This window comes from Chiloscyllium plagiosum, unplaced genomic scaffold (assembly GCF_037043375.1).
Source record: "Chiloscyllium plagiosum isolate Xiang-an unplaced genomic scaffold, Cpla_swu_hap1 HiC_scaffold_1, whole genome shotgun sequence".
Lineage (NCBI taxonomy): Eukaryota > Metazoa > Chordata > Chondrichthyes > Orectolobiformes > Hemiscylliidae > Chiloscyllium > Chiloscyllium plagiosum.
The window spans coordinates 127,011,546-127,028,016 of record NW_028270139.1 but is presented as its reverse complement, the minus strand read 5'-3'; the positions used below and the strand labels follow the sequence as shown (position 1 = coordinate 127,028,016).

General features: G+C 39.7%; 1 protein-coding gene across 9 annotated transcripts in view; it reads right to left on the bottom strand.

Annotated features, from left to right (window-relative positions):
- The window catches only part of tcf4 (transcription factor 4), a 618,789-nt gene that overhangs the window by 8,586 nt on the left and 593,732 nt on the right, over positions 1 to 16,471 (bottom strand). For 8 of the 9 annotated variants that reach the window (XM_087990538.1, XM_087990560.1, XM_087990557.1 and 5 more), the window contains 4 exons: positions 9,081 to 9,216; positions 6,518 to 6,668; positions 5,400 to 5,632; positions 2,234 to 2,376 (listed from right to left, as the gene is read on the bottom strand). In XM_087990538.1, the coding sequence (XP_087846664.1) occupies positions 2,240 to 2,376; positions 5,400 to 5,632; positions 6,518 to 6,668; positions 9,081 to 9,216 (657 nt within the window). In that variant the 3' untranslated portion in view covers positions 2,234 to 2,239. The remainder of the gene's footprint in view (positions 1 to 2,233; positions 2,377 to 5,399; positions 5,633 to 6,517; positions 6,669 to 9,080; positions 9,217 to 16,471) is intronic. The other variant, XM_087990548.1, reaches the window with a different exon arrangement.

The following is a 16,471-nucleotide window of genomic DNA, read 5'->3' as shown; positions in this document are numbered from 1 at the left end:
GTAAGGACCCTAAACTCAGCAAGGCTATTTGAAATTAATGTTAAGATTTAACAAGCCTCACTTTTCCATTTTCAATGACCTTAACCCATGGTGGCTGGAGTCATGGATTAGTGTAGATATAAATACCCTTGAAGGTCACATTAGGTCTGTTTGGTGATATGAATTAAAAATTTTGAAATATCCAACCCTTTAAACTGAAAAGAAACAAGCTGAAGCTGTCACTTATTGCAAAATAAACACCCTCTCCTAGACTGCATTAATTGACAGGCGCTCTGGCGTACCATCTGTACTTGCAGTTTTAGAAGCATTCATTGTTAATATTTCTCAAGGGCTGTTATTACAGCTCAGCTCACTATGGCTGCTTGGCTGACTTTCAACATCTGAAAAGCACTTATCTACAATCTCCTGGGTTTGGGGTAGAGAGATGAGTTCCCACTTTGATTGACAGTTCAAAGAGGCTATTATAGGTTTAGCTGTTTTTTATGTGCTCACTGCATAGAAGTTTTTGGTTTTATAGCCAGTTGAAAACTTGAAGGGATTTAAAATCTTTGAATGGGTTTCACAGATGGGAGGTTTTACTCAGTATCAAGTCTGCATGAATGAGAAGATTATTAGATTGTTAGAAGTTTAACTAGTTTTCATCTTTTCTGAGAAATGTCCACAGTGGATACTGGGTGAGTGGTTATGGAGATGACACAGGAAATATAAGTTGGTTTGGAGAGCAAATAGGGACCAAGTGAGAGGCTGAGAGTGTCTGGGTGGTGAGGACCAGAGATCCTGATAGCTTTGAAAATCATTGGGACAATATCACGGATAAATGATGCAGGCCTTCTAACTGGCCTACCCATGGACGTCTACAACCTGTTTCTGGGGAGGGTGGGTGCACTCTAACCTGCCACCATGCCCCTGGAGCAAAAGTTCAGTGTAATGGGGCCCTTTAGGCAGAGATGGATCTGCCTCATCAAGAAATTTCTTGACTCAAACCACTTGCCTTGAAAGCAAAAATCTTGCCCTACGAATTGAACCTTGAATTGGGACAGGTTTCGTGCTTCCACCACTAGCCACATGTAACTGTGACACTGTTCTCTGAAACTATCTTTGGGAATTAAGCAAGATTGTAATACTTTATTAGAAAGCTGACCTGCTTTGTGCTATATTTCATCACTGTTCCATCACACCTATACTTTGTATTCCACTCAAGTGATCAATATGACCGTTCACAAAATGAAACAGATCTGACTCCACTGCTGTATTTGCTTATAAAAATAGCGCAATGTTAAAGGCTCCAATTGTAATTTTGGGGAATTCTGATCTTCCAGATATTGATTAGGGTAATAGGATCTATTTGTCCATATTGTACTAGAGATGTATAGCATGGAAACAGACCCTTTGGTCCAACTTGTTCAGGTCGACCAGATATCCTCAACTAATCTAGTTCCCATGTGTCAGAACAAGGTTATATCCCTCTAAACCTTTCCTATTCATATACCCTTCCAGATGCCTTTTAAATGTTGTAACTGTTTCAGCCTCCACCACTTCCTCTGGCAGCTCATTCCATACACACATCTCCCTCTGAGAGAAAAAAAATTGCCCCTTAGGCCTCTTTTGAATCGTTCCACTCTCACCTTAAACCTATGCTCTCTAATTCATTATGGTCACCCCTCAGCCTCTGATGCTGCAGGGATAATAGAACATTTGAAAAAAAACATAAACAACAGATGAGGAAACCCGCAAAGGAGAAGGTCCTGGCTATGGAGGATGAAGGAAACAAGTAACGTGAGAAGTCAGAAAATTCTTGCATTTCAGTAATCATAGAGCTGCTAATTTTGAGATTGAAATGAAAAGCTGATCAACATGAAACAGATTCCAAGAGAGGATTTTGAGGTGACATGAATGTAATGAAATGGGAGAAACTACTTCTAGGGAGGGTTTTGGAGGGGAACACTGTTTTATCTCCATATTTTACAACATCAAAAGGGTAATTTGAATCAGCATGAACGCAAAGGAGTCTTGGAAAACACTCATGAGATTGAGTGGTTGTGTAAAAGTTTCAAGTGTGTAGGGATGCAGCAGAAAACAGGGTCAGACAGTGTTCCCTTATATTTACTGACAGAACTAAAAATTGACATTATACAAAGTGGGATGTCTATGCTGCGTGATGTTATTTGAGATAATTTTTAATATGACTATCATCGTTTCACAAAGCAGCTGAAGTTAGCATGATTTCAATTACCTCTTTTCACATTGGGCCCATTTGGTTGGATGTGTCTCCCATATTCGGGTGGACTCCTGCAAGGGAGAGTGGCGGTGGATCTGTTGACACTTTTTCCTCCTCTCTTCTTTTCAGACAAGCTGCTTTAGGATTCAGGTTCCTCTCTTCATGAGAAAGAAAATGTTCAATGTGACTATAATGTATTTAAAATGGATAGATTTGCAGGGGTATGGGGAAAAGGCAGGGCAGGATAACTGACTGAATAGTTTGTTCAAAGAGCCAGCATAGAAATGAAGGCTGAATGGCCTTCTTCTGTGCTCAATGATTCATGATCTACTCTGCTTTAAATAAATGGAGATAGAATTATGAAACAGAATTTCTCCAAGAATCTTGCAAAAGATATAGAGGGAGATCGGGGAAGCTCCTGCAAGAGCTCCACCCATAACTACAAAGGCTAACTCTAAAATTCAGCAAAGATGTCATTCCTGGCTCAATTTACAGGGTTTAAACCTGAGTTGAGGAACCTAAAAGACATTAGCCAGGCCGCTGATTTACTGTTGATAAATAAGTCAACTTTGTTTTCATTAAATGTTATTTTTTAAACAATGTTTTGGAAACTGTGTGGCATGATTCTAAACAATTTCAGCAATGGCACAGTTGGGCACACCCTGCTTTTGAATCAGAAGGTTGACAATCAAGATTCACTCTAGCAACTTGAACAGAAAAATCAAGGCCAACACTCAAATACGTTGCTGAGGAGGGAGCACTACACTGTCAGATACCATCTTTTGGATGAGACATTAAATCAACGTACTATCGCATCTTGCAAGAGGAAATAAAAGATTCTGTGGATTTATTTTAAGTGGGAATATGCCAATAATTGTTGGTGTCTTAGCCAATTTTTAACCCTCAATCAATATCACAAAACAGATTATCTTGTCATTATCACACTGCTGTATGTGGAACTTTGCTGTATACAAATTAGTTACCACATTTCTTGAATCATTAACTTCAAAAGTACATTGTTGTATGTGAGGCACACTGGGATGTCCCAAGATTGTGATAGTGCCATATAAATGCAAGTCTTCCTTTTCCTGTCTTTCCTTTACAATATGATCCATCAGTTTATACTGATAGAATGAATTAAACTCCATGCAAATTTAGGGAACTTTTAATGTCTTCATTGGTGGTTTGGACGGATTTCTGTGAAATATGCAAAAAAAGGAGCCTTGCCCTTCAGGCATATAGAGCCACTAGAGGGAGTACCAACTGTATGGGATTCAGCTTTCTAAACGTAAAGCAGATTAAAAAGTATGGTGTTGTGGGAAACGTATCGAATCCTTATCAGAACATCTGACCAAATAAAGCCAAATGAAGAACAAAAGTAATTCACATGATAACTTTAAACACACTATTCAGGACTGCAATTGTAAAAGCGATGGGAACTTGTTATTACTGATTTATTTTATTCCTGTATCCTAAAATACAGTAAAATTAACCAGCTCTAAAGGAAATCATATTTGCTTGATGCATATTTTTCTTATTTAAATATGTTTCCTTTTAAAATGGAAAATCCATGTTGTCTCCCAATATGTAGGCTTGTACGCTTTTCTGTCCCCACGGGATAATTAGAAAATGATGCAAGTCTTCATGAAAGAACGATCATTCTTTAAAGGATATGAAATCATGGGAAACCTAACAAAATTAGTTTCAATGATATTGTCGAAACTTTGGTAAATGTATGTTCAGAGATTGAATGTGAAATAAGAGCATGCCATTTGATCCATTCTATTTTTTTCTAACAGCTCATGTACAATCAATCATTTGTGGATATTTCATCAATTTAATCTCTAGATACAAAGCTCCCACTACAAAAAAAGTTATTTATTCTACTTCAAATATAAGTGCTGTCTACAAAATTAAGGACATTTCCAACTGAATGATAAATTATGTCAAAATAACTGGAGGAACATCAATAAAACTGAAGTCTGAGCTTGGTGTTTCATGCGATGGAAATCTTAAGTTATCTAATAGGTCTAGTTAATGCAAACATTCACACCTCATGATTTAACTCCATTATGTTGGCTGCTATTAGGTTAACAGCCTGCCTCTATGTTAAAAGGATACGGCTTCAATCTTTATTCCAAGATTTGAGCGAGTAATTGAAGCTGGTATTTCAGCACAGTGCTTAGGAAGTGCGACACTCTCAGAAGAGCAGTCTTTTGGAATAAATGTTGAGTAATCTGGCCTCCAAATTGGATAGAAAATAATTCCACGACGTTCATACAAATGAACAGAGAATTGATTCTCACCATCGTCCCAGAGGACCATAGAGAGAGATGACTGGTGGTGAATTTAACCCAAGGAGGCCTATGACCAGGTGAGGGGCTAGGTTGACAAGACAGGAATTCATGGTAACCTCAGCCAGTGTGGGAATTAAACCCGTGCTGTGAGCATCATTCTACATTGCAAACCTGCCAGCCAGCCAACTGAACTAACCGAACCCCAGTACAGTAATTAGCCTTCAAATCACATCATTAAAATAGCTCAGGTCAAGGCCGTACCGTGTGCAAGCTGACTGTCATATTTACGTGATTACAACAATACTTGGCTGTGAAGTGTTTTGGGACATCTTGAGGTTGTGAATGGCACTACATGATGTGAGTTTATTATAAACATTTCTGTCTAGTCACAACAGCAGATGACTGTCATAAAAATTAGAGTAGTGCTGGAAAAGCACAGCAGGTCAGGCAGCAGCAAAGGAGCAGGAAAAATCGACATTTCGGGGAGGAGCCCTTCATCAGGAATGAAGAAGGGCTCCTGCCCGAAACATTGATTTTCCTGCTTCTCAGATGCTGTCTGACCTGCTGTGCTTTCCAAGCACCACTCTAATTTTGACTCTGACCTTCAGTATCTGCAGTCCTCACTTTTGCCTAGCAGATGATTGTGCAATAGTGAAGTGTACCATCATTTCAGTTTATACACATTATTATTACCTTTGCTGCCACCATTCCTGATCAAAGATAAATCAATTTTTTTTAAAGTAACTTGACTGTAACTGTTTGTGATGAGAAATCTAGTTTGGATTTCAAACTTAGTGCACGTGTTGGAAAGAAAATTGAGTGGTGGGTTAAAGAGGGTAACTGGGCAACAAAATTTGGCTGAAGAGTTTTGCGTTTTTACTGACCTCGGACTTGCTGTTCCAGGCTCAAAATAACAGCAACTGCCTGGTGAAGAATCAAAAGCTTTGTCTGTGGCTTGTCACTCTTCAGGTGGAGCTGCACCATACGGCCGAGTTCCTTAAATGCTTCATTAATGTCACGCACACGCAGACGTTCACGCGCATTGTTGGCCATTCTTCTTTCTCGCTCACGTTCAGCCTTCTGTTCAGGAGAAAGATCTTCATCATCGTTATTATTGCTGAGGAAGGAAACAAAGAACATTTTGTATAAACACTTAGAAAATTAACTAAAAATAAACACAGGTACTTGCAACATATACTCTAGCAGCACAACACCTAACATCTTCCGCATTTCACATATTTGGAAGAATATCTATATTGTCAGATTGGCCCAATTTAAATTCTTGTTCATAGGATGTAAATCAACCAAAGAGAAATGATGTTTACAAAATTCAGCATATTTTCAACTTGAATGATAAATTATTCTGAAATAATTGAAAGAATATAAATAAAACTGAAGTTGGAGTTTTATGTTTTAATTATAGAAATCTCAAGTTATCTAATAGGACTAGTTAGTTCAAATAATTAAGCTCGCTGTATTGATAATTTCAAAAATGATTTTATTTAATTTGTTCATGAGACAGAAGCTTCATTGGCAAGGGAGGCACCATTCCGAAATGCCCTCAACGTGCATTGGCAAGAATAAAGGGCAGCTAAGTGCCAACCTCACTGTGGATCTGTTGTCACGTGTAAGCCAGAGTGGGCAAGGATGATGGACATTAATGAACCAGAAGAGCTTTTACAGCAATTGATGACAGTTTCCAACAAAAGCTAACGTTTAACCAAAACTAAGTTTACATTCCAGGTTTATTGATTGATTTTAAATACTACCATGATGGGACTTGAACCCATGACCCTAGACTGTTAGCCTGAACTTCTGGTTTACTAGTTCAGAGATATTACCAGTAGATCACCTCTCCTCAAATTTGTGGGAAAGGAGAAACCCTTTAAAATTGTGGTGAAGTCCAATCAAATAGTGGAAGCTGAGGACAACTAAGCCGAACCACAGAGAGCTATAATACAAACCCTCTGCTCAACCCATTCATTGTTATCTAGATCTAGACCTATTTAATATCTTGATATCCTTCTTGTCCTCATCCCCCTTCTTGTCATCTGTAGATTTTGAATCCTGTAGATTCTCATCTGGTTCCTCTTCTGATTTTATCTCTGAGCTGACTGATGACACGCTCTGTCCTTGGAGACCACTGGAAAGAGCTGGAAGGTGAACATAAAATGTGATCAGCATTAATTATGGGCAATATTACTTTTAGTACCATCATTATCACACTTTTAAAAACATCACAGTTTAAAATATATCAAACTAACAAAAAACTTAATTGATTTGTAGTCGCAATACTCTAGAAATATATGAACTTACAATATAAGCAAATTAAAGTTTGCAATTATAAAGTTCCATAGAGATAAATATATTTACAGTAAATCGGATATGCACGGAAACATTTATCCTTAAGAAAGATACATTAACATTCGCCTGTACCTGTGTTTTTGTTTTTGCCGCTATTTACTTATTATTTACTACCTATGCTACTCAACTCTGTCATCTGCCTGTATTGCTCGCAAGATAAAGCTTTTCACTGTGCTGCGGTACACGTGACAAGAAATTCAATTCAATTCTCAACATTGTCCTCAGAGGGAATGCCACAGAGTTTTCCCAAAGTGGATCAGAAAGTCAAATTATGAGGACACAGTTGATAAACTGGGCTTGCTTTCCCAGGAGAGGTAAACTGATTGAGATATTCAAATTGTTAAAAAGAGTTGATTATGTAGATACAGAGAAATAATTTTCTATGATTCTTTATAATTAAAGCTAGGTCTTTCAGGAATTAAACCAGGAAGAATTTTCTTACACAAAGCATAATCGAAGTCTAATCTCTCCTCAAAAAACTGTTGATGACTATTTTGTTGCAGCTTTCACACTTGAGATAGAGATTCTTACTAGACAAGGATGTTGAAGAATATGGAAGAACGGTGAGTAAATGGTGTTGAGGTGCAGATCATCCACAGTCACTGAATGGCAGAAAAGACCCGATGGATCAAATCTATTTGTAACATGGCGAATATGTGATTGAGGATGTTCTTGGGAGTGCTCAGACTGCTCAAGTTTGCAAATTGAAGTGAAATCAGTTCTAAAACAGTTGCAGTCTTTTTATGGAAGAAGACTTGCAACTGACTGATTTGGAATAATGTATTTAGAGATAGGCGGCAGGAAGAACAAGAACTGAGAGCCCTTCGTCGCTCCTGATGAAGGGCTTTTGCCTGAAATGTTAATTCTCCTGCTCCTTGAATTCTGCCGGACCTGCTGTGTTTTTCCAGCACCACACTCTTGACTCTAATCTCCAGCATATGCAGTCCTCACTTTCGCCAAGAACGTGAAGAATGGCTGGTTGGCTGAAGGACCTTTTTGTCAGCAATACCAGGAAATGTCACTGCAAGTCATCTCAGGTTTTGCTGAAAGTCATTTGTAATAAATGGGAACAGCCTAATTCTGAAACAAGTTCCAGAAAATATATCATTAACAAACGCACAACTGAGTATCAAAATATAGCAAATAAGAGTTAAAATGAGTTACACTACTTATCTTTTAAAAACAAAATCCTCCCATGAAACTCTTAATTACAGTTTCAAGCTATGTTCAATGATAAGCTATAAGGAAACAGTAACTTTGTAGCATGATGGCGGCAGAGTAGCAGCACAGTGTGGAGGCTTCTGCTCAGGCCTTGTTTACTTTTGTGTTTTTTTCACTCTACCTGGTGTGAAGTGCAAGTTGCGTAGCGGAGGGAGGGCGAACCCAAAGAGAGAGGTCCCCAGCACTGATGACACTCATCCCAGGAGATGGTAAGACCAGGAAATTTCAGCCTGAGGCAGCTAGCAGGGACAGTGAGCACAGACAGCCTGGGCTGGTAGCAGGAGCAAGAACAGGATCCCAGTGGCTGGGGGAGCAGGAGCAAGAACAGGGTCTTGGTGGTGATGGGAGTAGGATTACCCGTGGGGAGGGGAGCAGGAACAGGATTCTCCTGGTGATGGCAGGAGCAGGAATGGAGTTCCTGTGGCAGAGGGATCAGGAACAGGCATCCCGTGATGGGGGTGGGGAGCACGAACAGGATTCCTATAGTGGGGGGAGCAGGAACAGGGTTCCCATGGCAAAGGAAGCAGGATAAGGTTTCCCGTGGCGGTGAGCAAGAACGGAGTTCCTGTGGCAGGGGGAGGAACAGGGTTCCCGGGGCGAGGAACAGGGTTCCCGGGGGGACGGGGGGAAAGAGAGTAGGAACAGGGTTCCCGTGGCAGCGTGAGCAGCTATAACATCCCATCTGCAGCTATCTTATTCATTTGGGTTGTCTGGAAAACTATAACATCAGTTATAGAAATCATAACGGTTGAAAAGTGATGGCCCCAAGCAATGTAAAGAAAACCTCACGATTATTTAGTCATCAGCCATAATGTAACATTTAGTAACATTTTTAGCACCTTACTAACAAAGGCCTATTGATGTTGGCCTAATACTTTAACGCTGAGCAATTATTTTCAACAAGCTTTGATTTGTGGACTGGTAAAGGTTGCCTACATTTAAACTACACTTAGGTAATGTTGGAATCTGCCAGCATTTACCTCTGTATGGGTCCTGGGACTGGTTTATATCAGGAGATGTAGCTGACTGCACTGGAAGCTGTGGAACTGGCACTTGGTTTGACACAATTGGATGGCTGCCTCGGAGGCCAACACCTTCTTCACGATGAGCTCCCACCTAGAATTTGAAACACACAAAAAGAAAACACATCATTCTGCAGCTGTTGCCAACAAAAATCGAGTTACTGAGCGACATTTCTCTTCAATAACTTAATGAGAAGTACAAGCTTCCATACAAACAGAGTAAGATGCCAAAACCTGGCTTGTGTCAAGGGCCAGATTTCTTCAGATGGCTTGCGAATGAAATAGTGAAAAGTTTAAAATCTGTTTTCGTCCTCACTTACTTTCCTTCTGTGCTGAAGACACTGGGTTACAGTTGTGTAGACACTTGACCTCCTACAAAATGACTATCCCTAAAAATGAGCAAGTTCATTTAACTCAACTGGGCGCAATAATGCTTTCATCTGAGGTTCATGGACTTTCCACTAAAGTAATGATTGAGAAAGGAAGTGGTAACAGGCTAGTTTGATTCACTTTCCAACTTGAAGATATCTTTACAAACAGATAAATTAAGAGCAGGAATAGGCAACGGGTTGCTGCTCATTCATTTAATACGATTATAGTCTTCCTGATGACTGCAAATTTTAGCTATCCCATTAACCTTTCGCTCCCTTGCTCATCCAGGATCTGTCTCTGCACTAAAAATGTTCGAAGATTCTGCTCCCACTGTCTTTTGAGGAATTCAAAAGGGTAATTACACTTTATGAGAGAAAAAAATCTTAGTTCACTCTAAAATAGGCAGGCTATTTGTTTTGAAACAGTGACCCCTAGTGCTAGATTCTCCCAAAAGTAGAAGCAATCTTTCTATATGCAACCCACCAGGAGCCTTTAGGAATTTATATTTCAATCATGATTCTTATTCTTCTAAACTGCACCGAATAGAAGCCTACTCTACCTAACTAGCCCTAATAAAAAAATCCATTGGCTCCAGATATTAGTGAAATAAATTTCTATAAATTGCTTCCAACGTATTTACAACCTTCCTTAAATACGACGACCAACACTAGACACAGTACTCCAGACGTGGTCCTGTCAAGGCCATTTGTAATTAAAGCAAAACATCCTTAAGGCACGGTGGCTCACAACACCAGGGACCTGGGCCCAATTCTTGGGCGACTGTGTGGAGTTTACACATTCTCGTGTCTGTGTGGGTTTACTCTGGGTGCTCTAGGTTCCTCCCACAGTCCAAAGATGTGCAGGTTAGGGGAATTGGCCATGCTAAATTGCCCATAGTGTTCAGGGATGTGCAGATTAGGTGGCCATAGGAAATGCAGGGTTGTGGGGATGGGGTGGGATGCTTTTTCAAGGGTCAGTGTAGACTCGATGGACTGAATGGCCTGCTTCCGCATTGTAGGGATTCTACAAGGATTCTACTTTTATACTCAAATCCCCCCAAAGTAAATAATAACATTCTATTAGTATTCCTTAATGTTTCATAGAAGATCAAGAGTAAGGGTGGAAGGATGCTTTTTGAAACGGAGATCAGTAAGTGGCAGAGTTCCACAGGGATCAGTGCTGGGTTCCTTGCTGTTTGTAATATATAAATGTAAATGATCTGGAGGAAAATGTAGGTGATCTGATTAGTAACTTTGCAGATGACACCAAAATTGGTGGAGTTGCAGATAGTGAGGAGGATTGTCAAAGGATAAAGTGGGAATATACATTGATTGCAGATGTGGGCAAAAAATGGCAGATGGAGTTTAATCTGGACAAATGCGAAGTGATGCATTTTGGAAGATCAATTCAGGTGTGAACCATACAATATATGGTAGAACCCTTAGGAGCATTGACATACAGAGGGATCTGGACATAGAGGTCCACAGAGGCCTGTAAATGGCAACACAAATGAATAAGGTGGTCAAGACGGCATGCAGCATGCTTGACTTCATTGGCAGGGGCATCAAATGTATAAGTTGGCAAGTTACGCTACAGCTGTACAAAACATTAGTGAGGCCATATCTGGAATATTGTGTGTAGTTCTGGTCGCCACACTACAGGACATAGATGCTTTGGAGAAGGTGCAGAGAAAGTTTACCAAGATGTTGCCTGATCTGGAACCTTTTAGGTAGAGGTATGAGGAGAAGTTGGATAAACTCAGATTGTTTTTGATGGAAAGGTGATGTCCAAGACATGGCCGCTTAGAGGTCGACAAAATTCTGAGAGGCAGGGATAGTCAGAGGCTTTTTCCCAGGGTGGAAAAGTCAACTACAAGACTGCACAGGTTAAAAATGAGATGGGGAAGTTGAGGGGATAAGTGGAAGGAAACTTTTTCATGTGGAGGCTGCTGGGTGCCTGGAATGCACTGCCAGTAGAGGTGATGGAAGCATGCAGTTTAGCAACATTTAAGGCATATCTTGATAGACACATGAATGGGAGGCACACAGAGAGTCACACACCACATATAGGTAAATAAGTAGCAAGTCTAAATTAAGATTAAAAATTGGAGCAAGCTTGGTGGGCTGAAGGGTCCTGTTCCTGTGCTGTTGGTCCTTTGTTATACTACATACTAACATTTCAGTTCATGTAATCAGACGCTCAGATCCCTCTGCATCTCAGCTCTGTAATCATTTGGCATTTAAAACTCTTTCTACTTCCCTGCAATTTGCTCGACACCATACTGCTAGACACCAGCCCTGTATGGTTTAAAGATAATTAAATGTGAAATTAAAACAAAATTAGAATTTTAAAAAACAATTAAAAACTCTTGCTCACCCAACTCTCAGTTCAATGTCACACTGAGTGGGACCCAAGGTCCAATATTGCAAAGTATGCATAATGAACATGTCAAAAATACACTAAAGAGAAAGTTTCTCCTAAAATGTCAATTATTATTCAAAATGAACAGGTTTAACCAATTTAGTGGCCTTCACTACTAGGAAGTATGACATTGTGTTAAATTACAATAGAGATAAGCCTTTGCAATGTGTACAGTACAACTGATTACTGATCAAGATACATGTGGAATTGTTACAGCATCTACCTGTTTTCTCTTGTAATTCTTTTAAAATGACCTTTCTTGAAATAGCTGCACTTTAACCAAGTATATCCTTTTACTTTGATGTCACATCAATTCAGTAATTCTATACTGACATAGGCTAAATAAAAAAAACTTCCCATATTGCTAACCACACAGGTGAACACCACGTCAGCAATGTGTTTTAAAGGATTTCAAAAGTGATCTGATCTTTCAACCTATTGAAGATCAAAGACAAAGTGTAGGAAATCTTCAGCAAATCACGCAACATGTCTGGAGAAAGAAACAAAAATTAATATTTCAGACCTATGACCTTTCACTAAAAGTTGTTTCTCCCTCTTCTGATAGTTGTGTATTTCCAGCACTCTTTTCTTTCATTTCCACAAATTTCAAACTTCTACGATTTATTTTTATTAAGATCAGACCAGGCAAGACTTTTGGGTAAATACTAGGCAAATCAATGATCACTGTGATTGTACATCCTCAGATTTACACCAGATTTCATGGTTCATGCCATCTACCAGATTACTGCTAACTGCCATGCTCCATATGGATAAATTACTGCAGATATCATTGCTGACATGTTAGAATACCCAGCTTTGGTCCTCTAGCTTAAATAACTTGCTTAAACCAGTTCATGTTTTTTATCCTTATTTTGTAAGATGATTTTATAAGTCCTGTAACTACAGTGATGTATTCAAGAAAAGTGAGTGTTGTTATAAAGTCTATGTCAGCCTGGTATTAAAATATACTTTATTTAAAATGTTATAATGAAATATCCAACTGAGCTGAGCCATGATACTAATCATTGTGACTGTCATGGTAATACCATTTATCTGAATAACCTTAGCTCAGCTAATAATTATGTCACTCTTCGATTAATTCTGCTTCAATTGCCACAACAGCCATACTTTCATCTAAACTGGGTGGAAATCTTGAGTGCTCAACCCACAGACATTTGCTTCTGCCTTCACTTTCTATATAATGAGTCACATATCACCTTTTCTTTAAAATATCCCTTCAAAGAACACTTTCATTTTGAACTTGCTTACACGTCCCTTAATAAGTCCCAATATTATCTTTTAAAAATTCATTGTCCTTCCCTAGTGGTTTGGTTAGGCAACTGTTTTACACTGTATGGTATTAAGAAGTGCCGAGCAGGAAGGTCACTGTTTCAGTTCCTATTCTGTTCTGTTTGTTGCTCATAGTAAATAATGGTAAAAGCATTACTGGTGCCTTCAATATCCTTGGACTAGATAAGAAAGGATTTATAGAGGTGAGTTCTTATTTTTGATTATAATTCTAGATCTTGTCAGAAAATGTATGTCTGCAGGTGTCAATAATAAAAAAAACAAGTGGCATCTAATTCACATCCCAACCATAATAAACTGACTGAAGGCACTTCACACAAATTTATTAAAATAAAATTTGACACCAGGACACATAAGGTGATAATATGGGAGATGACCAAAGGCTTGATCAACGAGGTGAGTTTCAAGAAGGAATGAGTTGGACGAAGGTAGTAAGATTTAGGGATGGAATTCCAGCACTTTGGACATTTGCAGCTGAAATCAAGGATGTTTGAGACCAGAATTAGTAGGATGCAGTTCATCAAAGGGTGCAGGATATATCACAACTGATCTCCAATGTAGTAGTTACATATGTACTCCTTGAGTACGTATACAGAATAGTCACTGAAGCAGGATATTAGAGGATACTTAGCATACTATGGATTGTGTAAAAATGGTGGAGTGGGGTAAGGAAATGGGAAAGTATAAAAAATGCTTACAAAAGCACAAAATATCAAATGCCCATTAATATATTTTTAAATCATATTTTGAAAAAAACTATGATCATTACGAAAAAATCCTTCACTGTTCTGCAGTTTTCTTAGAGTAAATTTTAAAATAAAGCTTGAATTAATGGTAACAAATAATTAAACAATTAGATTGTGTAGGACATTGCAGGTTAAACACCACTTGCAGTATGGTAATGACATTAACAGGCCCTGGTATGTTGGTGACTGATGGAGATCGAAAGGAGCAAGCGATGAGCTTGTCTCACTGGGTTACCATCCTGACATTCATGTCAGGAATTATCACCATTTACTTTCTATCTGCTGGGTGGAAGACTGGAAAACTGCATATGACTGAGCTTAAATGACATATTAATGAGGCTGATAATGTACAGTAATAGGTAAAAACAATGACTGCAGATGCTGGAAACCAGATTCTGGATTAGTGGTGCTGGAAGAGCACAGCGGTTCAGGCAGCATCCGAGGCGCAGTAAAATCGACGTTTCAGGCAAAAGCCCTTCATCAGGAACACAGGCAGAGAGCCTGAAGGGTGGAGAGATAAGTGAGAAGAGGTTGGGGGTGGGGAGAAAGTAGCATAGAGTACAATAGGTGAGTAGGAGAGGGGATGAAGGTGATAGATCGGCTGGGGGGGGGGAAAGAAGCCAGGATGGGAGGGTGGGTTGTAGGGGGCCAAGGACCTGACCAGGTAGTTCCTTCCCCTGCCACCGCAGGAATTGCAAAATCTGCGCCCAAACCCCCTCCCTCACCTCCATCCAAGGCCCCAAAGGAGCCTTCCACATCCATCAAAGTTTTACCTGCACATCCACCAATATCATTTATTGTATCCGTTGCTCCCGATGCGCTCTCCGCTACACTGGGGAGACTGGACGCCTCCTAGCAGAGCGCTTTAGGGAACATCTCCGGGACACCCTCACCAATCAACCACACCGCCCTGTGGCCCAACATTTCAACTCCCCCTCCCACTCTGCCGAGGACTTGGAGGTCCTGGGCCTCCTTCACCACCGCTCCCTCACCACCAGACGCCTGGAGGAAGAACGCCTCATCTTCCGCCTCGGAACACTTCAACCCCAGGGCATCAATGTGGACTTCAACAGTTTCATCATTTCCCCTTCCCCCACCTCACCCCAGTTCCAAACTTCCAGCTCAGCACTGCCCTCATAACTTGTCCTACCTGCCTATCTTCTTTTCCACCTATCCACTCCACCCTTCTCTCCCCCCCGACCTATCACCTTCATCCCCTCCCCCACTCACCTATTGTACTCTATGCTACTTTCTCCCCACCCCCACCCTCCTCTCACTTATCTCTCCACGCTTCAGGCTCGATTTTACTGCTCCTCGGATGCTGCCTGAACTGCTGTGCTCTTCCAGCACCACTAATCCAGAATGTATAGTAATATTCAACTTGCTGCTCACAAGCAAGAATCTCATCTCAACATTCAAAACTTGGTTAGAAGTTGTGACTTTTTGCTCTTGACGGTGGGAAACTCCTCATTCCCAATCTCATGTAATGCTCTTATTTCTAGCCAATGTCTTTCATGGGTTTGGAAAATTCCATTCCAAGCATTTAATTGGCCCCCATTCACTTTCTTACTCTACAAAGATTTTCATCACACATTCATCTCTGCGGTTAGCAGCCTTTTAGGTGAGTAACATGACAACTGATCAAGAACATGTCGGAGGCACTGGTCACCCTGATACCATTTTCACATTTATAAGTGTTAATTTTGCACTTATCAATGAAAAGTGAAAGACTGAATGTTAACAGAGAACCTCAAGTTAAAAGCACCAATACAAAAACATTTCACTCACTGATTAAACAATGCTTAAAGAAAAATTTGACTTTCAAAATGTTTCTTCACTAAATGGGTTTTGTATCTTCTCCAAGAATATTCTTAAGAACATTCAATACAGTAGGAAATTCTGGCTTTTATTCCCAAATTTGAATTTAGACAAGTTACGAACAACCAGTTTACGAAGTTCTCAAAGTAACAAGTACAGATGCATCCAACCTATTGCCAGCTTTACGCCGAATGGTTGGTCACAGTTTTCTAAGGTGTCTCTGTATAAAGATACTTATTATTTAGAACTTGACCTTGAAAACTGCTGAAATGTATGTTTAATATTATAGCTCCAGAGAACCTATTCCATCTGCTACCATTTTAAAACTGATTTATTTCTCAGTTGAGAATCAGTAAATTTTTAGAGCATGCTTTGCTTTGAAGTAAATTCCTAAAAGACAGACAGATTTGTGGGATCAAAAAGCATGGGCTCTAGCAAAATTGCTCCATTCTAAACTTTCTTATTCTCTCAGTAGCCTGATTTTTTTCTCCAAAATATTTTTACAGATGGGCACATGTACAGATCATGATAAATATAGTTCAATAGGTCTGAAGAGCATAAAAGAATAACTTTATCAAGACACATAGTAATGCAGTCTAATCAAAATTCTCTCTTGCGAACAGATTCCACAATAAAGGAAACATTGTCAAAAATGACTCTACAGTTATCACATGTAATACTCAT